We start from the raw sequence: 26,470 nt of genomic DNA, 5'->3' as shown, positions 1-26,470 counted from the left end.
GGCGCTGGCTATTCAAATTGATCGGCGTTTGCGGGAGCGCAAAACCGCTAATCCTCTGGTGGTGTTGTCTGAACAAACACCTGATTTAATGCAATGTGATAGAATTCAGACTAGAAATGAGCGGAAAAATCATAGACGTCAGAATGGGTTGTGTTTTTACTGTGGTGATTCTACACATGTTATATCAGCATGCTCTAAACGCCTAACAAGGGTTGTTAGTCCTGTCGCCATTGGTAATTTGCAACCTAAATTTATTTTGTCTGTGACTTTAATTTGCTCTTTGTCTTCTTACCCTGTTATGGCGTTTGTGGATTCAGGTGCTGCCCTGAGTCTTATGGATCTGTCATTTGCCAAGCGCTGTGGTTTTGTTCTTGAACCGTTAGTAAATCCTATTCCTCTTAGAGGTATTGATGCTACGCCATTGGCGGAAAATAAACGGCAGTTTTGGACGCAGGTGACCATGTGCATGACTCCTGAACATCGGGAGGTGATTCGTTTTCTTGTTCTGCATAAAATGCATGATTTGGTTGTTTTGGGTCTGCCATGGTTACAGATCCACAATCCAGTCTTGGATTGGAAGGCAATGTCTGTGTCAAGTTGGGGCTGTCAGGGAATTCATGCTGATTCCCCGCCGGTGTCTATTGCTTCCTCTACTCCTTCGGAAGTTCCTGAGTATTTGTCTGATTATCAGGATGTATTCAGCGAGTCCAGATCCAGTGCTCTGCCTCCTCATAGGGACTGTGACTGCGCCATAGATTTGATCCCAGGTAGTAAATTTCCTAAGGGTAGATTATTTAATCTGTCTGTACCTGAGCATGCCGCAATGCGTTCGTATATCAAGGAGTCTCTGGAAAAGGGGCATATCCGTCCATCCTCTTCCCCTCTTGGTGCAGGATTCTTTTTTGTGGCCAAGAAGGACGGATCTTTGAGACCTTGTATTGACTATCGGCTTCTGAATAAAATCACTGTAAAATTTCAGTATCCTTTGCCTCTGTTGTCGGACTTGTTTGCCCGGATTAAAGGTGCCAAGTGGTTCACCAAGATAGATCTTCGTGGTGCGTACAACCTTGTGCGCATTAAGCAAGGAGATGAATGGAAGACTGCATTTAATACGCCGGAAGGTCATTTTGAGTACTTGGTGATGCCTTTTGGGCTCTCTAATGCTCCCTCAGTGTTTCAGTCCTTTATGCATGATATTTTCCGGAAGTATCTGGATAAATTTATGATTGTTTATCTGGATGATATTCTGGTTTTCTCTGAAGATTGGGACTCACATGTGGAGCAGGTCAGGATGGTGTTTCAGGTTTTGCGTGAGAATGCTTTGTTTGTTAAAGGCTCAAAGTGTCTCTTTGGAGTACAGAAGGTTCCCTTTTTGGGGTTTATTTTTTCCCCTTCTGCTGTGGAGATGGACCCAGTCAAGGTCCGAGCTATTCATGAGTGGACTCAACCCACGTCAGTTAAGAGTCTTCAGAAGTTCTTGGGTTTTGCTAACTTCTACCGTCGTTTTATCGCTAATTTTTCTAGCGTTGTTAAACCTTTGACGGATATGACCAAGAAAGGTTCTGATGTTGCTAACTGGGCTCCTGCAGCCGTGGAGGCGTTCCAGGAGTTGAAGCGCCGGTTTACTTCGGCACCTGTTTTGTGCCAGCCTGATGTCTCACTTCCCTTTCAGGTCGAAGTGGATGCTTCTGAGATTGGGGCAGGGGCTGTTTTGTCACAGAGAGGTCCTGGTTGCTCGGTAATGAGACCATGTGCTTTCTTCTCTAGGAAGTTTTCGCCTGCTGAGCGGAATTATGATGTTGGCAATCGGGAGTTACTGGCCATGAAGTGGGCATTTGAGGAGTGGCGTCATTGGCTCGAGGTTGCTAAGCATCGTGTGGTGGTCTTGACTGATCACAAAAATTTGATGTATCTCGAGTCTGCTAAACGCCTGAATCCTAGACAGGCCCGCTGGTCATTGTTTTTCTCCCGTTTTGACTTTGTGGTCTCGTATTTACCAGGTTCAAAGAATGTGAAGGCTGATGCTCTTTCAAGGAGCTTTGTGCCTGACTCTCCTGGAGTCACAGAACCTGTTGGTATTCTTAAAGAGGGAGTTATCTTGTCAGCCATTTCTCCTGATTTGCGACGTGTGTTGCAGAGATTTCAGGCTGGTAGACCTGACTCTTGTCCACCTGACAGACTGTTTGTTCCTGATAAGTGGACCAATAGAGTCATTTCCGAGGTTCATTCCTCGGTGTTGGCAGGTCATCCGGGAATTTTTGGCACCAGAGATCTGGTGGCTAGGTCCTTTTGGTGGCCTTCCTTGTCACGGGATGTGCGGTCATTTGTGCAGTCCTGTGGGACTTGTGCTCGAGCTAAGCCTTGCTGTTCTCGTGCCAGCGGGTTGCTCTTGCCCTTGCCTGTCCCGAAGAGGCCTTGGACACACATTTCCATGGATTTCATTTCTGATCTCCCGGTGTCTCAGGGTATGTCTGTCATCTGGGTGGTATGTGATCGCTTTTCGAAAATGGTCCATTTGGTGCCTTTGCCTAAGCTGCCTTCCTCTTCCAATCTGGTTCCTGTGTTCCTTCAGAATGTGGTTCGTTTACACGGCATTCCTGAGAATATTGTGTCTGACAGAGGATCCCAGTTTGTTTCCAGGTTCTGGCGATCCTTTTGTGCTAGGATGGGCATTGATTTGTCGTTCTCGTCTGCCTTTCATCCTCAGACTAATGGACAAACTGAGCGAACTAATCAGACTCTGGAGGCTTACTTGAGGTGTTTTGTTTCGGCAGATCAGGATGATTGGGTGACCTTCTTGCCGTTGGCTGAGTTTGCCCTTAATAATCGGGCTAGTTCCGCTACTTTGGTTTCGCCATTTTTCTGCAACTCTGGTTTCCATCCTCGTTTTTCCTCGGGACATGTGGAGCCTTCTGACTGTCCTGGGGTGGATTCTGTGGTGGATAGGTTGCAGCAGATCTGGAATCATGTGGTGGACAACTTAAAATTGTCACAGGAGAAGGCTCAGCGTTTTGCCAACCGCCGCCGCGGTGTGGGACCCCGACTTCGTGTTGGGGATTTGGTGTGGCTGTCTTCTCGATTTGTTCCTATGAAGGTCTCCTCTCCTAAATTTATGCATCGCTTCATCGGTCCTTACAAGATATTGGAAATCCTTAATCCAGTGTCTTTCGCTTGGATCTTCCGGTTTCGTTTGCCATTCACAACGTGTTCCATAGGTCTTTGTTGCGACGCTACGTTGTGCCTGTGGTTCCTTCTGCTGAGCCTCCTGCTCCGGTGTTGGTTGAGGGCGAGTTGGAGTACGTGGTTGAGAAGATCTTGGATTCTCGTCTCTCCAGACGGAGGCTTCAGTATTTGGTCAAGTGGAAGGGCTATGGTCAGGAGGATAATTCCTGGGTGGTTGCCTCTGATGTGCATGTGGCCGATTTAGTTCGTGCCTTTCACGCTGCTCATCCTGATCGCCCTGGTGGTCTTGGTGAGGGTTCGGTGACCCCTCCTTAAGGGGGGGTACTGTTGTGAATTAGACTTTTTGGCTCCCTCTTGTGGTTACTAGTGATATGACTCTGGGATTTTCTTCCCTCAGTTTGCACCCAGCTGGGTCGTTAGTTCAGGGGTGTTGCTATATAAACCTCCTGGAACCTTAGTCCAGTGCCTGGCATCGTTGTAATCAGACACATTCTGTTTGCTCCTATCTGCTGGTCCTGGTTCGTGCAAAATTAAGCTAAGTCCTGCTTCTTGTTTTTTGGGTTATTTGCTTGCTCTCATTTTTGTCCAGCTTGTACTAAATGTGATTCCTGATCTTGCTGGAAGCCCTAGGGGGCTGGTGTTCTCCTCCCGGGCCGTTAGACGGTTCGGGGGTTCTTGAATTTCCAGTGTGGATATTTTTGATAGAGTTTTTGCTGACCATATAAGTTATCTTTCTATATTCTGCTATTAGCAAGTGGGCCTCTCTTTGCTAAATACCTAGCTCATTCTTATGTTTGTCTTTTCCTCTTACCTCACCATTATTATTTGTTGGGGGCTTGTATCCAACTTTTGGGGTCTATTCTCTGGAGGCAAGAAAGGTCTTTCTTTTCCCTTCTAGGGTTAGCTAGTTCTCCGGCTGGCGCGAGACGTCTAGAACCAACGTAGGAACGTTCCCCGGCTGCTGTTATTTGTGGTGCTAGGATTAGATATATGGTCAGCCCAGTTACCACTGCCCTATGAGCTGGTTTTTTTGTGTTTGCAGACTTAGAAATTATTTCTGAGACCCTCTGCCATTGGGGTCATAACAGCTGGTGTACTATGGTACACAGTAGTGCCCCTCTTCCCTGGGTGGGGAGAGAGAACAGAAGAAGGGCTGGCTCAGGAGATAATGCAAGGGTGGAGGCTCTGGCACCTGCACCTTCAGAAGTATCCTGGGGAATAGGGTGAGCTAGGGCGCCTGTTGTGAATTCCGTTCTCGAACTCCCTCCTGTGGTCATGAATGGTACTTCGGCGAGTTCTGTTAGTGGACTCCCTCTGGTGACTGTGAGTGGAACTGCTGGTTCTGAGGTTGTGTCCTCAGCTGCCCTCGTTTGCGGCTAGGCTGGCTTCTCTATTTAACTCCACTCAGATCGTTACTCCATGCCAGCTGTCAATGTATCGGTACTGGTTCAGATCTCTCTCGGATCTTTCTGATGACCTGTCTACTCCAGCATAAGCTAAGTCCCTGCTGGTTCATTTGTTGTTCATTTGTGTACTGAATATGTTTCTTAGTGCTTGCTAAGTTCTAGTCCAGCTTGCTAACATGATATTGCCTTGCTAGCTGGAAGCTCTGGGTTGTAGAGTGGCACCTCCGCACCGTGAGTCGGTGCGGGGGTCTTTTTGCACACTCTGCGTGGCTTTTTGTAGTTTTTTTGTGCTGACTGCATAGATCCCTTTCCTATCCTCAGTCTATCTAGTAAGTCTGGCCTCCTTTGCTGAAACCTGTTTCATCCCTGTGTTTGTGACTTTCCTCTTAACTCACAGTTAATATATGTGGGGGGCTGCCTTTACCTTTGGGGAATTTCTCTGAGGCAAGGTAAGGCTTAATTTCCTATCATTAGGGGTAGTTAGCTCTTAGGCTGTGAAGAGGTGTCTAGGGAGAGTTAGGTACGCTCCACAGCTATTTCTAGTGTGTGTTAGGATTAGGATTTGCGGTCAGCAGAGTTCCCACTTCCCAGAGCTTGTCCTGTCTTTTAGTTTAACCATCAGGTGCACCTAACCACCAGGTCCATAACAGGCGCCCCCCAGTGTTAGGGAAAGGGAAGGAGCCCCTGGTCCCGGGACACCTGACAGCTGTGTCATAACACTGCCTTTCTGTGCAGAGCTACTCACAAAAGTCACCATCTGTAGATCTGCTCCTCATAATTTTTTGCTAATCCTGGTACTAATGCACCAAGCTGGCGCATAGCCACAAGCCATACAATATAAGCCTGCCTGTCACATGTGGTTCCAAGCTTTAAGTTGGGGACCCCTACTTCATATGTTTAAGATTTTAAGGAAGAAACTTAGCAAAAAATTACAGTACATTACACAAATATGAAATAAATTCATATCCAATGTATTTTCCTTAGTTATTATGCTGGAATGTGTGGTGATGGAGCAAATGACTGCGGGGTGAGTAACGTTTAGAATTCTTTCTTATAACTTATGCTTAGATTTTCTTTAAGTTCTTCCATTTACTTTTAATTCTAAATCGAATGATTCATAAATAATATGGATAATGTCCTAATATTGATCAATAAATATGGGTCATATTACCAGTGAGTCACCTATGCAATGAATAAAATCACCATTAACAATAACAAACATAGTAATATAGTCTGTAAACCTGAAAAAAAGTCCATATAATTCAACCTATTCTATTGCAATGTTGATTCAGTGGAAGATAACCCCTCCTTTCTTCAATAAGATTGAAGACATATTTTAGGGAAAAATTCCTTCCAGACTCCAAATATCACACAATAAATCTGTCCATCATCAACCCATCTCTGCAATTTAGTGCATTTGCATTATTATTATTATTATTATTATTCACAAAAGGCATTCATTCCATTTTTTAATTCTTTTGACTAATTCACCATGATAATTTCTTCTAGCCTCATTGCTCTAACAGTATCACAGCAAAGTTCTAAACTCCTCTTTCCCCAAAAAATAAAATAATAAATGGTACTGAGAGATGCCCGTTGTGCGATGCAAAGAGGTGGGGAAACAGCAAAAGACGAGCACTGACGATAGTGAGAGACTCACCTAATCGCCCTAAATGGGTTCTTCTCCCCGTGTACCATCACATGCCTAAGCCCTGGCTGACACTGGGCTTAGCCCCAGATAGTGTGAAGGACAGCAAGACAGTAGTCTTACTACTATTATAAGACAACACCGGGAAAGAGACAAACAACCAAACAAATAGAACTCCACAAGTTTCAAAAGGAACACAACGGCTTTTCCTTGATCACGTATTCCAGAGAAGTAAGGCACGGGATAGAAACGCTATAGCTGGAATGGAAATGGAAGGGAGCTAGGAGAGGTTTTAAATAATGAAAGCGGAGTAGTCCTAATAAGCTGCTGCTGACACAGAAGCCAATGAAAACCCAGCAGAGTTAAACAAGGAATTCTTAGCCCCTTCCATATCACAAAAAACCATAAACCTACTTAACTCATGAATGTCAGCTCAGGTACCAAAGGGGACCTGTGAGCATTTAATCGCCATGATCTTTTAATCCCAGAAGCACCACAGGTCCCAGCAGGGTGTGGCACATTTATGACAGGAGGACAAAGAAATGTCATGTAGAGCTTTCTTACATGTATTTTACTTGACCATCTACATTACTTAGGACTGTATTATAATGATGTTATGATGCTGCTGTTGGTTCTGTCTGTGTGCTAGGTAAGGAATGCAGAACTGCCTCTGTGCTGTTCTGTGCTGTTCTGTGTATGGGAGACATCATAGCAGCTTGTATCCTCCCACCAGCTCAGAGTCAATTGCATATTAGCAATAAAGCCTGCAGAAGGGAAAATGGTAAATTCAAGTTATATAACTGCGAAAGATAGTGTTATTCTATATGTACACATGTGGGACAGCTTATTTTGAAAAGTTACTTGAAAGTATAGTTATTCTTTAAAGGAGTTGCACAGATTTATCATGAAAGTGTGGCATATGTGTACTCCCTGCCACATTCAGACTAGACGTGCACAGCCTTGCTCAATTAATTTGTATTGAGTGTTACCGTACAAGTCTAGTTGGAATGTGGCATATCTCATACCTACAATCACGTGACTCCTCAGTCTCACCACCAGCACACGCTTGGAGGACATAGCGTAACTGAACACTTTCATGAAAGTCTGGACAACTCTTTCAAGTAAATGAATTATTAACTGATATTTCTTGCTGTCAGAACATTGTGTGGTTGTTTATTGAGGTGTAATAAATATAGAGCCATTTATTGATTACAACAAAGAATTAGGTGTATCAGTAGAACAATTTCTGATTAAGAATAATTAAGATGCCCTCAATACCAACTGACACAAACAGCATGAGAGAGGAATATGGCGCTGCCTAAATATTCTGTAATATTCAACTTTCTCAGTTAAACATTGTTGTATTTTTTCAGGCCTTAAAGGTGGCTCATGCTGGAATCTCTTTATCAGAACTTGAGGCCTCTGTAGCCTCGCCATTTACTTCGAAAATCCCCAATATTGAATGTGTGCCAAAACTGATCAAGTGAGTTTTACTAAAGTGAAGGCCTCTAATAACTATAGAAAGTACCATTTAAGAAGGATTGTCCCACATTTTCTGTATTATTTTTGCAGCCACTGTTTTGAGCTATTAATAAAATTTAAACAATAGGCATTCACTTTAACAAACTAAACACAAAATACAGTTTTAGGTTAGCCAGTTCATATGTTTTCTAGTCTTATAGATATTAGATATTATTTTTTTTACCTTACCTTTACTGTGTGCAAACTTTACTCATTTTAATTGAACCACAATGCAATTATTTTTTTTTCTCACCATGACGGGTTTTTTCCCTTTTTTTTTTTTAAAGAGCATACTCATAGCATTCATGTTATTCTGAGTTGCAAGATTGACAGAGGGGTATCACAGAACAAAAGTACTAGTAGATCATATATCTAATATATAATTACCAATCGGCTCTGTCACAGCTTCCGGCGATTGTGTCACTAACACCATCCTGTGACAAAAACCGCACATCTATCAGTGACGGTAACCGCGGCTCATCTTCTGGCGCAAGGAGGTCAGTGGCGACTCAGCCGCCAGCTGCTCATCTCCCGGCTGCTCACATCGGAACTACACTAACCGCCATATTGGAACACCCAAGTTATGGGTATTCCGATATGGCGGCCGGGATTCATATCCCCCCACCAAGCTGTGCAGCACCGCTCATTGGCTGAGCACCCCTGGCACTCAGCCAATGAGCGGTGCGTGATTCAAATCCCCCAAGTCAATGAGCAATGCCGCGTGGAATTTGAATCCCCTGCCAAGCCGTGCGGCACAGCTCATTGGCTGAACGCCCCTGGCCTAAGCCAATGAGCGGCGCAGGATTCAAATCCCCCGCCAAAGCCACGCAGCTCTGCTCATTGGCTGAGGCTTGGCAGGGATTCAAATCCCGCATGGCACCACTCATTGGCTCAGCCGGTGGGGCGGGGGATTTCGTGCAAGATGAATGGAAAGGAGGAAGTGATGGGGAAGAGACAAAAATCCATAAATGAATAAATAATATAAGGTGAAATATGAATTAATAATATAAATTTAAAAAATATATATACGAAGAAATGTATGAGACCCTGGATAAGATACATCAGGGATGAAATTGAGGGCAAGAATAGGACAAAAAGGAGTGGATTCGAGGGTGCGGGAATGTAAGTAAAGACAAAGTGGTAATGCAGGGAATAAATGGATGGAATGGATAGGGTGGAGGAAAATAAGGAGTGAATGTGTAAGGTGATTATTTGTGAGGCAGGGGGAAGGGGAGATGAGGGAACGGTGAGCAGAGGACAACAGTGCCCAAGGGAGGATCTAAAATCCAGATTCATTAGACAATTGACATAACGTGATCTGGGCATAGCTGTTATAAGGGTGAACAACATGATTAATTAAAGGGGAAGGGGAAATTTCTTGAAATCCAGAGGAAGGAAACAGGGTCTCTGGGAAACACACTTAACAATGTTTAGTATGTCACTCATCCATGAAGTCAAGAAGGTCCAGAAGGCAGAACAGGAACATTGTCCTTGGGACATCAGTTGTGGCTTGAAGGTAGCACCCGGTTAGGTGCTAGAGTTTTTTCCGGTATTCAGTGAATCAATCATCAATAAGGTCCAAAGGTTCCAGGAAATCAGAGGGGATGTCATAAATGGAACATCAATCATAACTTGCGTGTGGCACCAGAGACTGCATTTAACCTAAGAGCAAAATATATGATGGTAAAAGTGTGTATACTTTGAAGGAGGTAAAGAAGAGGGATGAAGGATAAAAGATACATAAAAACACACAAAAAACAAGTTAAAAACATCTAAAAAAAACCTGGTCCAAAAGGAAATGCAGTTACAAAAAGGAATTGAAGCCAAAACTTTCATTGAGGCCACGTGGATTAATTGTGTTAAGATGGTATATCCATTTGCTTTCAAGTTGCGCTAATGATTTACCCAGGTCTCCTCCACGCATGCCAAGATCAATTTGGTCAATTGCTTTAAAAAGAAGGCCTTTAGGATTACAATCATGGTGGACTTTGAAATGGTGTGGTAGAGTTTTCAGAAGTGAATGATCATTGATGGTTTTGGCTTTTTCAATGTCACGAAAGTGTTCACTTACATGGATTTTAACTTCCTGAGTAGTTAGACCATTGTATATTAAATTACTAGGACATGTGGCATGGTACATGACACCCTGTGAGGAACAAGTGAGATGTTTTCTGATATTAAAATTTCTTGATCCATCAAAATTGTTAAAATAATATGTTTTTCTCATATTTATGCACACTTTGCAGATCCCACATGGGAAAAAGCCATGTTGTAGAGTTTTATGTCCCAGTTTTGGAATTGGATCATAGTGGCTGTGTACTAATAAATTGCGTAGATTACGGTTCCTTCTTGCCACCATGGAGGGAAAAGAAGGAAGAATTTTCTGTAATGTAGGATCAGTCAGGAGGATATTCCAATGCTTTTTAAAGATTAGTTTTATTTCATCCCATTGATTGTTATAGGTGGAAATATATCTAATCTGTTCATTTTCTCTACTTTTATTGGTAGCTGTATATGGTAGAGGAGATGCTCCCTAGAAGTTTTTTTGACCCTCCTATATCCATTTTTTATGCTACACTTGCTGTATCCACGGTCTTTTTGTGAGGTCGGCTGTCTGTTCTTCAAAGTCAGATTCACCTGGCTCTTAGGAATTGGCCTATCAGTATTCCTTTAATGGTTGCTGGAGGGTGAGAAGAGGTAGCATGTAATAAAGAATTAGTAGCTGTAGGTTTTCTGTATAGATTGGTGCTGATTATACCATTGGTAGACACACTGATTTTGAGATCTAGGAATTCCAGTTCCATCCCAGATTTGTATGTTAAGAAGATATTCAAATTATTCTTGTTTAATTTAGTCATCAACGCTTGGAGACTATCCACTGAGCCCTCCCACACAAACCACACGTCATCAACATATAGCATCCATCTTAGTACAGATTGTATTTCTGCGATAAAACATACAGTACATACAACATACAGTACATACAACAGACATTACCTACAACATACAGTACATATAACATACAGTACATACACTCCCTGACAGAAGTTATGTTCCTTATCCATGATATGTAAAAAAAAGCTTATAACCTGACGTTAAATTCATCCATTGGTTGTATAAATAATTCTTTTGAAAGCTGAAACCCTCTGAAATGTGGTTTGGGTTAAGAAAACAAATTGGCATCAATGCAGAAATATTGATCAGCTAATTGACACAGAATGGTCAGATTTTGGCAAGACAAAACTTTTGTCGCCTGGTCATATAATGCACCCAATCCTAGTTTACATCCTTACCTGTGCTCAGTAAATGATCGGTTAATTAGTGTGTGTGTATAAAACAAACCCCAGGACACCATACCTTCAGTTCAACTGCAACTTGAGCTCTGACAACATGCCAAGAATCCATCCTGCAACCAAAGCCTGGATTATCAAGAGGCTGAAAACCAGATCCACTGCAGAGGTGGCTGGCACCTTTAATGTGTCTCAGCGTCAAGTACAAAGAATTAAAAAAATATTTGAAGAGACCAGAGATGTGTTTGACAAACCAGATCCAGCAGACCCCGCAAGACAACTGCTCAAGAGGAACATTTGTTGGTAAGAAAATCCAAAGCAAGCCCCTCTTCCACTGCAGCAGAGCTCCAACAAGCCTGGTGACCTCAAGTCCCTGTGTCAACTAGAACAGTTTGTAGAATTCTGTCTCGAAATGGCCTCCATAGTCGAATCAATGCCGAGAAGCCAGCACTAAACAAAAGGCAAATAAAAAACCGTGAGGCATTTGCAAAGTATCACAGTCTGCTAAACAGATGGACGCTGGAAAGGTGGCAGAAGGAGGATTTCTCTGATGATTCTTCAGTAGAATTACACCACAGCCGCCCAAATACTACAGGAGACCTACTGGAGCCCGTATGGATCCAAAATACACCCAGAAAATTGTTACATTTGGTGGTGGAAAGATCATGGTCTGGCGTTACATTCAGTATAGGGGTGCAAAACATTTGCAAAGTGGAAGGCAATATCAATAGCCTAAAATATCAAGAAATATTAGCTACCTCTTATATTCCAAATCATAAAAGGGGTCAAATTCTGCAGCAAGATGGTGCTCCATCTCATACATCCATCTCTACAACAAAGTTCATCCAGGGAAAAAACGATCAAGGTGCTCAAGGACTGGCCAGTCCAGTCACCAGACATGAACATCATTGAGCATGTTTGGAGTAGGATGAAAGAGGAAGCTTGGAAGACAAAATCAAAGAATCTGGATGAACTCTGGGAGGAATGTAAGACTGCATTCTTTGCTATTTCTGATGACTTCATTAATACATTTTATGAATCATTGTTGAACCGCATGGATGTAGACCTTCAAGGTCATGGAAGTCACGCAAAATATTAAATATGACTCTAACAGCACCACAACTTCATTCCCGAATGTTATGCAACACATATTTGTACTTTAAGTTAATTATTTGTTTGAATATCACATTACTTTCTGTGGGCGACAAAACTTTTGTCTTGCAAAAATCTGACCATTCTGTGTCCATTAACTTATCAATATTTCTGCATTCATGCCAATTTATTTTCTTAACCTAAACCACATTTCGGAGGGTTTCTGCCTTCAAAAGAATAATTTATACAACCAATGGATGAATTTAACATCAGGTTATAAGCTTTTATTTACATAACATGGATAAGCGACATAACTTCTGTCAGGGAATGTATGGTACATATAACATACAGTACATATGGTACATATAACACACAGTACATACAACATACAGTACATACAGTACATACAACATACAGTACATACAGTACATACAGCATACAGTACATACAACATACAGTACATACAACATACAGTACATACAGTCCAGCAACATACAGTACATACAACATACAGTAAATATACACAACACATACAGTACATACAACATACAGTACATACTCACCAATAACCTTGATCCCAAAGCCATTGATCATCTGTAAAAAATATTAAAATAATAAACAAACAATATACTCCCTGATCTGCAGAAATCCAATTAATACGAGTGTGTTTCACGACGATCTCCCATGGAGAGCAGCTGCATCAGATGATGCAACCACTCTCCAGGGGCTCCGGCGATATAATGACGGAAGGTATCCTTCCGCACTGTATTCCTCCGCTGCTGTGAGTATAGTTCATACTCTCACTTGAGGCACTGCTGTGTGGGAAAATACCTACAAAGCTTTGCCATAAAGTGAGAGCCTGAACTCAGGTAACCTCTGCAGTGATGCACTGCAGGAGCCATCGTCTCCTGTCTGTTCATCTCTGGGAGGCCCTACAGAGCGGTGACATCACCAGATGTCACTGTTCTATAGGGAATATCATCTTGGGACATTTGTTATTAATTGGATTATGGTGGAAAGGGAGTATATGGTTGGTTTATTTTTAATATTTTGCAGGCGATCGAGGGCGTCGCAGGAATTAGGCGTGTTCGTAAGTATGGTGAAATTAAGAATATTAAAATACTGGCGGGCGGCTCGGCAAATGAGTGGTGCCACGTGGCTTTGGTGTTGGATTCAAATCCCCCGCCAAAGCCATGCAGCACCGCTCATTGGCTGAGCCGCCCCTGGCCGCGCGGCATTGACAGGAGATTTAAATCCCATGCGGCGCCGCTCATTGGCTCAGCTGGCAGGGGATTTGAATCCCGCACCGCTCATTAGCTCGGCCTGTGGCAGCTCAGTCAATAGGCGGTTCCGCGCGGCTTTGGCAGGGGATTTGAATCCCGCGCCACTCAAAGCCACGCGGCAAAGCTCATTGGCTGAGCTGCCGCCGGCTGAGCCAATGAGCCGTGCGGGATCCAAATCCCCCGCCAAAGCCGCTTGGCACCGCTCATAGGCTCAGCCGGCGGGGTGGGGGAGTTGAATCCCACACCGCTCATTGGCTGAGCACCAGGGGGATGTTCATTTCACCGCACTCCCGATGCAATAGCATCGGGCCTATTTCTAGTAATATACAAATTAGCAACTATTATCTACAATACGCTTTTCATTCTGGTAAAACACCACTAGTTATCTTCAAGATAAACATGTTTATTACCTTCAAGATAAAAGTATAGCAATTTATTAATTGGTAAATAAAAATTAATAAATGATGTCACTTATTTCTATTTAATTAGGTATTTATTTATTTTCCTTTTCAGAGAAGGAAGAAACTGCCTTGTAACATCATTCTGCGTGTTCAAGTATATAGCGATGTATGCTATCATTGAATTCATATGTTTGCTGATTCTGTTTTGGGTACGATCATATATTATAATATGTTAAATTGATGCCATCTTTATTGGTTGTAGCTTAATATAAGCCTTTTCAAGTTTGCCTTTAAATGCCTAGTGTTATTGTAACATCTGCTAGTGATTTCATATTGTTAGTAGTGGTGATATCATCATTACTACTACTTTACTATTACGGTTTCTACTTTTCTGGTATTTACAAGCATGTGTTGCATCTTTGTTATGGAATTTAGTAGAAGCTACAAAAAATTGTTTTATAAAAGACAATTATGCTTGGCACAATTTTACCACTTCGAACAAAATGTCATACCTGCAGCCAATCAGTGACAGCTGATTGGCTGCAGTGGTCGTAAAACATCACTAATTGGAAGAGGAAGTGAGGAGACAGGAGGTAGAGAAATGAGGAAATATAAGTAGGAGGTTTTTTTTCTTTCTTCTTTTTATAAGCCTACCATGTCAATGCTACATTTATTCTCTGTGGGATTGTTGGAGAGCTAACTAGAGTTTGGCCTTTCCCAACAGTCCTATTAATAAAAAAGAATGATCGGAGCATATACAGTGGACAAGTTTTCATTTTCAATATAGTGAATAAGTCTTTAACATTTCTGCTACTTTTCTAACTAGAAAAGTATCAGAAAGCAACCCTAGGCCCTTATATGAGAGCTTCAACAATAGGGCATACACACTGGGTATATTACACCTAAAAACTAATATTGTAGATGTGTAACTTACATTGCAGAGTTCTGCATAATGATATAACAGGTTGCATAATAATATTGCCTCCACATTTTGGATTTTTTTTTTTGTTCTAGTTTTGCATGAAAAGTTTATACCTTTTACTTTTTCTTTTTATGTAGAAACAAAAGGTTCTTGGAGTCCGTCATTATCTCATGCAAGATCTGGCTATAACCATTGCCGTCACTTTAACAAGTAAGTAGGCTTAAGGAAATGTATGAAAAATGAGTGTATGTCCATGAATTATTATAATTTAATTTTCATTATACTTTATGCTAAAGCTGTGTTCAAACGTTTCTTATCCACTTTAATAAAATAATGTATAGTAGCTATAAACATATGTTCTACAGTCATCTTTTTTACATAAATTTTATATCTTGATTGTATATCTAGGTATCTTAATTTCTGTGGATAAAAGTGAGCTTTTTTAATAATAATTTCTGATATTAGTAATGAGCAAATCTGCCTAAATTAGATTGGATGTGAAAACAAACATTTATTATGATCTGAGGTCACTCAGACCATGAAGCATAATAGACATAGGGTTAAAACAATATTAGCACAATACCTCTTCTTGGACTTCACTTGACGCTATGCACAGCATTTTGATCCAGTCACTCATTAGGGCTTTATGGGCTCTGGCACTAACCAGGCTTCGTGACAATTTGATGTTGCATGATGCCAAGTCAAAGAGCTGAGGCCTAATCAGGGCCGTAGCTGCAGAAGCGTCCCGAAGAGTGACTAGAACCAGAGGGAGCTGCACAGTAGGACAGGTGAAGGCCAGAAAGAGGTATATATATATTTTTAAACATTCCTAACCCTACAACTAATCTAACAAAAGGGCGACTATCTGCCACTGGATTCAAAAAAATTAAGAAATGCTTTTGAAACTGATGCTAATTCCGTTTTTTTAATCAATTATTTCATCTTTATTTGTAATATTTTGAATTTTCTGTATGCCTCAAAAGTAGGTCGATTACTTCTACGCCACATCACAGTAGAATGTTGATTGAAATTTGTGTGTTACTAATTAAATTGTGCTGTCATTTACTTATTGGATAATATTCTTTTTCAGTGAGTTTTACTGGCCCAGCTCTGAAATTGGCTCCTTATCGGCCTTCTGGACAGCTCATTTCTCCACCTTTGCTATTGTCAATTGTTCTGCACACCATCTTTAGTTTGATTGTGCAAACAATTGCTTTCACAGTGGTTCAGACGCAGCCGTTTTATGATGATTATGATGTTTTCAGGTAAATTTATATTACCTCTATCTATACATGGAGATATAGGATGACACTGGTTGTGTTAACATTTATTATATGCTAAATTAAAATGACACCAGAACAAGCTGAACATTAAATTTGTAGAAAAATTTAATCTTTCACTAACAATTATGCAATTGTAATGTTCTCCAGTAGGAATTTAGTTGCGGGTAGGTGGCTACCCTGTAAATCAATGGAACATGAAACATAACCCCTGTAAGCTGAGATTGTCTAATACCTTTTAAAAAAGACAAAAAAATATGAAACAAGATTTAGACTACTATACACAGTCTATAATTATATTGCTAGCAAGTAAGAATAATTTGGGGTGCATTCTGTGTCAATGGGATGGGGGTGCAAGCTGATCAGAATGGGTCCCATGACACATATAAGTAACTTCACTGCACACTCCCAAAATTGTGCAAATAAAAGGATCTTTATTTCGTAATACCACAGGGTGAATGAAAAATAATTCAGTTACGTAGGTGACTAGATAAGATGTTTTGAGTCTCCGAACACTGCACAGCGTCTCTCTCTTCACATCAGAGCAGCCACATTCAACCCCAAGTTTCTTCAATTCCAAAAATGCAACACCGTGACAAAGATTCAGGAGAGTCGAAACATCGAACAGTACTGAATTAATTTTCAAAAACCCTTTGGAATTATAAAATAAAGATTCTTTTAGTTGCATCATTTTGGAGTGTGCAGTGAAGCTACATAGCATACATTGTTAATAAAATTATTTACTTCACTTGTCAAAAGTTTGGACACACCTGCTCATCCAGTGGTTTTTTGTGTTCTTAATTGAAATGTGCACATTGTAGATACAGACTGAAGGCTTCACAGTGGGCCCCATAGATGTAGAAACCATCTGCTCACCTTTTCTACATCTCACAAAGACAAAGCAGTTGGTATCAAAAATCTCAAATTTTGACTCATCAGACCACAGTACAAATTTCCAGTTATCTAATGTCTAGTCTTGGTGTGGCCTGTCTCTTCTTTTTTGTGGTCCTCGCTAGTGGTTTCTTTGCAGCAATTTGACCATAAAATCCAGAGGCGTAGCTAGGGTTTCAACTTAGGGGGGCGAAACACCTGAGTGGGCCCCTAACCAGCTAACCCCGATTACAACTACGGTTGCACACTCTAATTGTGAATATAGTGGAACCTCAGAATATGACTGCACTGTTATTGAAAATAAATCTATGTACAAAAACGAACATTGATTTTACTGCCATATTGTGACAATATAGTGGTAGATACCAGTTCTGCAGACCATATAAGAGATTACACTACAGTCATAGATGGTGACTTACAGCTGACGTTTTCTCTGGTGGAGTCATTCACTTTCCCATCTTTTCCATCTGGCCCACAATGACATGACGACTTCTCCAGCCAGGACTCGGCTACAGAGAATACAACAACAACAACACATCTGACTCCTCACATTTCCAGCCCTGTCCCCATCTTTCCCCAATCTGCACAAACTCCTCATCCTGCTGATATCCCAATACTGAGCCGCTGCTGCCGTATGTGTCCCTATTACTGCACCTGCTGTGTGGTACAATAACTGCTCCTCTTACTGCCCCACATATTAATGACACCACTGTGTGCCCCTTACATAGTAATAATGACTCCTTTGTGCTCTCTAGAGAGTAAAATTGCCTCTTACAAAATATTAATGCCCTTTGCAAGTGCCCTCCACATTATTGACCTAGAACAGTGATGGGCAACCTTTTGAGCTTGGTGTGTCAAAATTCGCCAAAAAACCGAGCATAACTTGGGTGGTGTGTCACCTTGATAAAAAACCATAATTTTGCGACATGTATAGTTTAAATAACAAATATGTATAATTATAATTATTTAACTTACCTGCTTAGTGACTTCTTTGTTCATCTGTCAGTTGGTTTCTTTTGTTGGTCTTGCTATTATTTAACTTGTGTGGGGTGCCGTGAACTAAGATAAGAGAGGGGGAGGGGGAATTCTTGCGATGGCGAACCTGTGGCACTCCAGCTGTTGCGGTGGTAACTCAGATATTCTCTTAATAATTGCATCTTTATTCTGCATATCATGAAATAGAACTGGTGCACATCTTAAGAGAGTATCTTTAATAAATTCTCCCTCACTGAGTGCTTTTCCATGCTGAGCTATGGAGTGAGCAATGCTCAGACTTGCAGATGTTACATTTGTAGAGCTTTTTACAAATTTAAGGATGGAATTAGATTGGCTCTTATGAAGGTGTAGCTGCCTGGAAATGTATTCCTTCCTTTCATCCTCACTTTTTTTCAAGAGCTGGGAATGATTAGTTTCAAAATGTCTATTTACATTCCACGTTCTGCTTACTACCGTTTCACTACATAGAACGCAAAATGATCTGCCATTTTTTTCTATAATGCCATACATCTCAGTCCATGTCTCTTGAAAGGGTCGGCTACTGCTACTACTACCACTCGCTTTACTTAACTTTGGTTTTTTATTTTGTGGCTTCTCCATGAGAGAAGATTTATAGTTAGCCCTGCAGGCAATTAGCAGAAATAGGGGTTAATAAGGATGCACCACAAACAGTAATGGTGGTGGTGGTACTATGCTGCAAGATGGCGTTCCTAATGGCGGGAAATGGCACCCATAGCACAGGCCTCTTCCAGCCTCCCCCTCACTTTTCTTAGTAATGGCCAATGACACCCCACAGTTCACTGGATGATGGTTGCTGTAGTTGTCACAGGGCCTGCAGACAGCAATCACAGGGCCTGCAGACAGCAATCACAGGGCCTCCAGACAGCAATCAAAGGGCCTCCAGACAGCAATCACAGGGCCTGCAGACAGCAATCACAGGGCCTCCAGACAGCGATCACAGGGCCTCCAGACAGCAATCACAGGGCCTGCAGACAGCAATCACAGGGCCTCCAGACAGCAATCACAGGGCCTGCAGACAGCAATCACAGGGCCTCCAGACAGCGATCACAGGGCCTCCAGACAGCAATCACAGGGCCTGCAGACAGCAATCACAGGGCCTCCAGACAGCAATCACAGGGCCTGCAGACAGCAATCACAGGGCCTCCAGACAGCGATCTCCTCAGGCCTCAGAAGTGCAGCCTGGGACTTCAGCAGGGAGCAGCGCAATGCCACCCAACAGAGCTAGGGCGCAGAGCGGACTCTAGGCATGGGACTGGTAGGTCCGATCTTTCCGGCCGGCGAAGCAGGGAGCAGCGCAATGCCACCCAACAGAGCTAGGGCGCAGAGCGGACTCTAGGCATGGGACCGGTAGGTCCGATCTTTCCGGCCGGCGAAGCAGGGAGCAGGGAGCAGCGCAATGCCGCCCAAACAACACAGCTCCGACGCAGAGGCCTGGGACTTCCGGGAGCTGCGCCTGGCCTACCGGAAGTCCCAGGCCTAGACGCTCTGCACCGGAGCTCTGTTGTTTGGGCCCACAGACCTCCTGCATGGCATCCGACCTGCGCGGAGGCCTGGGACTTCCGGGAGCTGCGCCGGGCCTACCGGAAGTCCCAGGCCTAGACGCTCTGTGCCGGAGCTCTGTTGTTTGGACCCACAGACCTCCTGCATGGCATCCGATCCGATAAAAAATCGGATCGGATGCCATGCAATGTAAAGATGCAATTTCTATGGGGCCGCGGCCGGCGGCCGGCGGCCGGCGTGTCACTGAAAATGACTACGTGTGTCAGCACTGACACGCGTGTCATAGGTTCGCCATCACTGACCTAGAAAGTAATAATACCCCATATGCAACTTTGATGGTCACAATACTCTGAGTGCCCCTATAACAATAATGCTTAAGTGCCCACTTAACATTTAATAATGTCCCCTAAGTTCCCCCATGTACTGCTCCATTATACACAGTATGGTGAGCTCAAAGCTTCCATATACACAGTATAAGGCCCCCACAGCTCCCCTATACACATTATGATGATTCTACAACTCCCCTATATACCGTACGTTCCTACTGCTCCCCTTTACATAGTATGATGTTCCCACTGCTCCCCTATTGAAAGTATAAGCCCAATGCTCCCCTTTACACAGTATAATGCTGACGGATCTCCACTATAGAAAGTATAATGACCCCCAGAGCCCCCCCATATACAGTGTAATGGGCCAATAGCTCCCATATGCACAAATTATAGCCTTCACAGTTCCCTATACAAAGTATGTTGGACCCACAGCTCCCTTATACACAATATGATTGGCCAGCAGCTCCCATATACACAGTATGATTGTCCTGCACCTCCCTTATACACAGTATGATTGGCCCGCAGCTCCCTTATACACAGTATGATGGGCCCACAGCTCCCTTATACACAATATGATTGGCCCACAGCTCCCTTATACACAGTATGATGGGTCCACAGCTCCCTTATACACAATATGATGGGCCCGCAGCTCCCTTATACACAGTATGATTGGCCTGCTGCTCTCTTATACACAGTATGATTGGCCCGCAGCTCTCTTATACACAGTATGATTGGCCCACAGCTCCCTTATACACAAATCGATGGGCCCACAGCTCCCTTATACACAGTATGATGGGCCCACAGCTCTCTTATACACAGTATGATGGGCCCGCAGCTCCCTTACACACATTATGATGGGCCCACAGCTCCCTTATACACAGTATAGTTGGCCCGCAGCTCCCATATACACAGTATGATTGGCCCACAGCTCCCTTATACACAGTATGATTGGCCCGCAGCTCTCTTATACACAGTATGATGGGCCCACAGCTCTCTTATACACAGTATGATGGGCCCACAGCTCCCTTATACACAATATGATGGGCCCACAGCTCCCTTATACACAGTATGATGGGCCCACAGCTCCCTTATACACAGTATGATTGGCCCGCAGCTCCCTTATACACAGTATGATTGGCCCACAGCTCCCTTTTACACAGTATGATTGGCCTGTAGCTCCCTTATACACAGTATGATTGGCCTGCAGCTCCCTTATACACAGTATGATTGGCCTGCAGCTCCCTTATACACAGTATGATTGGCCCGCAGCTCCTCTATACAATACGATGGGCCCGCAGCTCCCGATCATGATTTGGCAGTCTGAAGTCATATAAAGTGACTGCAGAAATTTATTCCAAGCCTTTATCAACTTTATAGTGAAAAATAGCTTATTATTAAATTATTAAAGCACGTCTCTAGCAGAGATTTTTTTTCTACCGCTGGAATGGTGCTTTAAGCGCAAGTCCCCAGCCCCCGGTCATTTACTCATCCTCCGGCGTATTCACTATTTTGTGGCACTGCTGCAGTGCCACGGCTCAAACTTGTGAGCGCAGCTTCTGACTGGCCAGAAGTTAGAAGCTATGTTACAAGTGCTCAATATAAGACTATGAGAGCGAGGAACAGGCCAGAACGAGGCTCCCATAGACTTACATGATTAGTGACCTCTGCACCGCTCCATGAAACACTGGAGCCGCGGACAGGTCACAAACCGCAGGAAACGGAGCCGAGGTGAAAACCGATGAAAACACCGGAAGGTGAGTATTAGACAGGGGGCAAGGGACCTGGATTTTCAGCTCCGCTCCAGCAGTGAAATAAAAAAAAAATACTGGAGTGGTGCTGTAAGGCTAAGTGCACACGTTGCAGAATTGCCACGGAAATTTCTGCGGAAATTCTGCAACTTTTGCCGCAGGTATATCGCATGCGGAATTGGCATGCATATTCATGCTAAACACTAGCGTTTTGCAAGCATAATTAACTTGCAGAATGCTAGCGCTTTCCAAGCGATCTGTAGCATCGCTTGGAAAACTAATTGACAGGTTGGTCACACTTGTCAAACATAGTGTTTGACAAAGTGTGACCAACTTTTTACTATTGATGGTGCCTATGCAGCATCCATAGTAAAAAGATATAATGTTAAAAATAATTAAAAAAAATTTAAAAAATGGTTATTCTCACCTTCTGATGGCCCCCGATCTCCTCAGTGGCTTCCGTTCCTATAGATGCTTTGTGTGCAGGACCTTCGATGAAGTCGCGGTAACCTGACCGCGACGTCATCGTGGTCACGTGACCGCGACGTCATTACAGGTCATTCACACATAGCATCTATAGGAACGGAAGAGGCCCCGTGCACCGCTGAGAGGCCGGAAGACTCCGAGGCCATCAGAAGGTGAGTATATCACTATTTTTTATTTTAATTTTTTTTCTAACAATTATATGGTGCCCAGTCCATGGAGGAGAGTCTCCTCTCCTCCACCCTGGGTACCAAACACACATGATCTGCTTACTTCCCGCATGGTGGGCATAGCCCCATGCGGGACGTAAGCAGATCAATGCATTCCTAGGTGTGCAGAATCCCCGCGATTCCGCAAATTTAATGAACATGCTGCGTTTTTTTCTGGAATGCAATTCCGCTCAGGAAAACAACACATCATGTGCACAAAAAATGTGGATTACATTCTATTAAATAGGATGCTCAATGTGATCGTTTTTTTCGCGGTTTTATAGCGTTTTTATAGCGAAAAAACACGAAAAATCTGCTACGTGTGCACACAGCCTAAATAGGATGCAGCTCTTGGTTACTGTATGGGGATTTTTATACTAATACTCATAAAAGACCAAGGTGGTAAGTATCAAAAGCCCCCTGCCCCCCCCCCCCTCCAGCCTCCCCAGACAGCAAATATTACATGTGATGGAGTACATATAATAAAATAACATAACAAAACATAATATTCAGCCCCCAGAGCCCTGTCCCCTCCCCCATTTTAGGCCCCAAAACACCCCCATCATCTCACATCCACCCCCTCAGTGCCCTGTCCACACCTCACCCACAACACCCCCATGGTCTCACATTCACCCCCCAGTGCCCTGTCTCCCCTCCCCCACGATACCCCCATGGCCTCACATTCACCCCCCCCGTGCCCTGTCTCCCCTCCCCCACAATACCCCCATGGCCTCACATTCACCCCCAGTGCCCTGTCTCCCCTCCCCCACAATACCCCCATGGCCTCACATTCACCCCCCCGTGCCCTGTCTCCCCTCCCCCACAATACCCCCATGGCCTCACATTCACCCCCAGTGCCCTGTCTCCCCTCCACCACAATATCCCCATGGCCTCACATTCACCCCTAGTGCCCTGTCTCCCCTCCCCCACAATACCCCCATGGTCTCACATTCACCCCCCCAGTGCCCTGTCTCCCCTCCCTCCCCACAATACCTCCATGGACTCACATTCACCCCCAGTGCCCTGTCTCCCCTCCCCCACAATAGCTCCATGGTCTCACATTCACCCCCAGTGCCCTGTCTCCCCTCCCCCACAATACACCCATGGCTTCACATTCACCCCCCAGTGCCCTGTCTCCCCTCCCCCACAATACCCCCATGGTCCACATTCACCCCCCAGTACCCTGTCCCCCCTCACCCACTTTCAGCCCCCACAATACCCCAATGGTCTCACATTCACCTGACAGAGACATACCTGAATTCAGTAAGCGTAATAAGTTTCATCCCCACTTACTGATGAAGTTTGCAGGCAGGACCAGGAAGTGTCTAAGTGTCAGCGAAATGGCACTAGGACCCAGCGTGCACACTGCACAGTGTCAAGATTCAGAACTGCAGCCCGGGAAAAGCTTAAGCTTCATCATCAGGTCAGACAGGCAATACCATTCACTGCAGGAGGGAGACTCTGCAGCCGGCCACTGTGCTAGCCAGCTTGCAGAGTCTCCGTCAGACGGGAGCAGATATACTGCTTTGCTCCTATGCTGTGTTCTGCCTCGTCACAGAAGTGGCCTCGCCCAGGCTCCCAGTGGGCCCCTTCATGTGACAGGGCCCGGGGCGACGGCCCCCTCTGCCCCCCAGTAGCTACGCTACTGATAAAAGCCTTCTTCTCGCAGTCTCCTCTGGACAGTTGATGTTGATAAGTGTTTGCTACTTGATGTCTGTGCATCATTTATGATGGCTTCAATCTGTAGTGCAGTTAATTTGCATTTTCTGAAGCTGGAAACCCTGATGAACTGATCTGCCATAACAAAGGTAATTATTGGTCTTCTTTGTGGTTTTACTGCTTTCAGTCTGAATCTACAGCATGCACATTACAATAAGATAATATATTTCTAAACTTTAAGGGGGAAAAATTTTAGGCAGGTGTCATTAAGAACAATCTTTAGCGTAAATAAGAACAAGGAATTCTGAAAGTGATGATATGACCCTCACAGAGCTCTGATCTCAAAATCATAAAGTCTGTATTTATTACAGAAGGATTTTCTCAAGCCTCAATTGAAAAATCAAAAAAGCTATAGTGTGCTTATTTTATACTTCACTATTAAAGTACCCTCAGGACTAGAAGGAGTACAGCTAGGAGCGTCTCCCTTAGAAATAAAACATAACCTTTAATTGATTAGTCTTAAAATGATTACTCCAGACACAACATAGAAAAAAGTGACACAAATTACAGTAAACATACATAAAGTGCTAGTGCTCAACCAGTGCTCATTAAAAAATGGTTTGGTCTCACCCAGATGAATTTTGTTTGTAGCAGGTTCACATGAAACAGGAGCAATGAGTGTATATATAGGGGGAATTCATTAGGGGAGCAGAAATATAACAGTAGTAGTGGGAAAAGAGTGCGTACATGGATCCTGCAGTGGCAGGAGACCAGTGTCTCAGGTATGACCGTTCGTGTGATCACAACCCATTGGAGGTAAATGGTACAAGTGAGCCCTATAACTGAGCTCCTTTAAATAGAGGCACGCAAAGCCTCGCTTCTCCTCGGCGTGTGACGTCACCTCTCATTCTCCAGTCTCCTGTGGAGACACCGGATGACTCCATGATTGCTAGGAGCTCTGGATGCGGTGTCACAAGCTTGTCCGATGGATACGAAGTGTGGCATCATGCGGTTCACCGTGTGGAGCGCAGGCCACCTGGAAGCGTCCGCACCATCTAGACTACATCACATCCAGTTGTGGTCTCCACGTGATGCTCACATCGCCATAGTAATGTAAGTTTGTCCACTTATTCGCAGTCATTGGACTGCTTCGGTGACGTATATGCAGCTCTGCATCAGGGGTGTTCCCATCCATCAATATGGTGGTTCCCTTATTCATCTTAGTCGACAATGCTGCAGTCAATTCTGGAGAGACTCCCACATGTCACCCAGGGTCAGTGGATCCATATATATTTATGCTACGTAAGGTTACCAAGTGCATATAATAGTTTTTTTTTTCATTTTCCATTCCTTTTCCTCTCTTCTCTTCCCATTTAAAGAGGAAGATAATAAATGGAGAAGTAGCACGCCTATCTAACTGCAGCAAAGTCTTCCAATATCAATAGCTGGGTATAAAAGGTCCAGAGTTCAATTATTTAAATTCCCTGTGAACTAACTGAAGTGGCTATCCCATAATGGGGATTTGGAGTCTAAAATACACAGGATTAAATAAAGGAGAGTGGTTAGTAGCCATATTCTCCATGATGTACATTAAGTCATTATAGACCCATAATTAATCTGTTTTCACAGGAGACCCCCTGAGGCAAGTATCAGAAACAGAACCATTAAAGGCCCCGTCTCACATAGCGAGATCGCTAGCGAGATCGCTGCTGAGTCACAAGTTTTGTGACGCAACAGCGACCTCCATAGCGATCTCGCTATGTGTGACACGTACCAGCGCTCAGGCCCCTGCTGCGAGATCGCTGGTCGTGTCAGAATGGCCTGGACCTTTTTTTGGTCGTTGAGGCCCCGCTGACATCGCTGAATCGGTGTGTGTGACACCGATCCAGCGATGTCTTCACTGGTAACCAGGGTAAACATCGGGTTACTAAGCGCAGGGCCGCGCTTAGTAACCCGATGTTTACCCTGGTTACCAAAAAAAACAAACAGTACATACTCGCCTTTCGGTGTCCAGGTCCCTTGGCGTCTGCTTCCTGCTCTCACTGACTCCCGGCCGTACAGTGAGAAGTGAGAGCACAGCAGTGACGTCACCGCTGCGCCCTGCTCTCACTGTACGGCGGCTCAGTCAGAGCAGGAAGCAGATGGCAAGGGACCTGGACACCGAAAGGCGAGTATGTAGTGTTTGTTTTTTTTGGTAACCAGGGTAAACATCGGGTTACTAAGCGCGGCCCTGCGCTTAGTAACCCGATGTTTACCCTGGTTACCCGGGTGCTGCAGGGGGACTTCGGCATCGTTGAAGACAGTTTCAACGATGCCGAAGTCGTTCCCCTGATCGTTGGTCGCTGGGGAGAGCGGTCTGTGTGACAGCTCCCCAGCGACCACACAGCGACTTACCAACGATCACGGCCAGGTCGTATCGCTGGTCGTGATCGTTGGTAAATCGCTTAGTGAGACGGGGCCTAAAGAGACATTTCACACATAATTATTTGCATGGTAGCAAAAATAAGAAGAATAAAATTAGAGGTTGATCTTGACACGATTGTCCATATTTAGTAACAAAATTATTATGGACACGAATAAGGTTAATCAAGTGGGAAATAGGAACCTA

General features: G+C 43.8%; 1 protein-coding gene across 1 annotated transcript in view; it reads left to right on the top strand.

Annotated features, from left to right (window-relative positions):
• Positions 1-26,470, top strand: part of LOC143803988 (putative cation-transporting ATPase 13A4) — a 219,379-nt gene that overhangs the window by 182,777 nt on the left and 10,132 nt on the right. The window contains exons 21-25 of the mRNA XM_077281738.1: positions 5,574-5,616; positions 7,611-7,720; positions 13,937-14,033; positions 14,884-14,956; positions 15,837-16,011. Of these exons, the coding sequence (XP_077137853.1) occupies positions 5,574-5,616; positions 7,611-7,720; positions 13,937-14,033; positions 14,884-14,956; positions 15,837-16,011 (498 nt within the window). The remainder of the gene's footprint in view (positions 1-5,573; positions 5,617-7,610; positions 7,721-13,936; positions 14,034-14,883; positions 14,957-15,836; positions 16,012-26,470) is intronic.

Source organism: Ranitomeya variabilis, chromosome 2 (genome assembly GCF_051348905.1).
Source record: "Ranitomeya variabilis isolate aRanVar5 chromosome 2, aRanVar5.hap1, whole genome shotgun sequence".
NCBI lineage: Eukaryota > Metazoa > Chordata > Amphibia > Anura > Dendrobatidae > Ranitomeya > Ranitomeya variabilis.
This window is presented reverse-complemented; position numbering and strand designations above follow the sequence as displayed.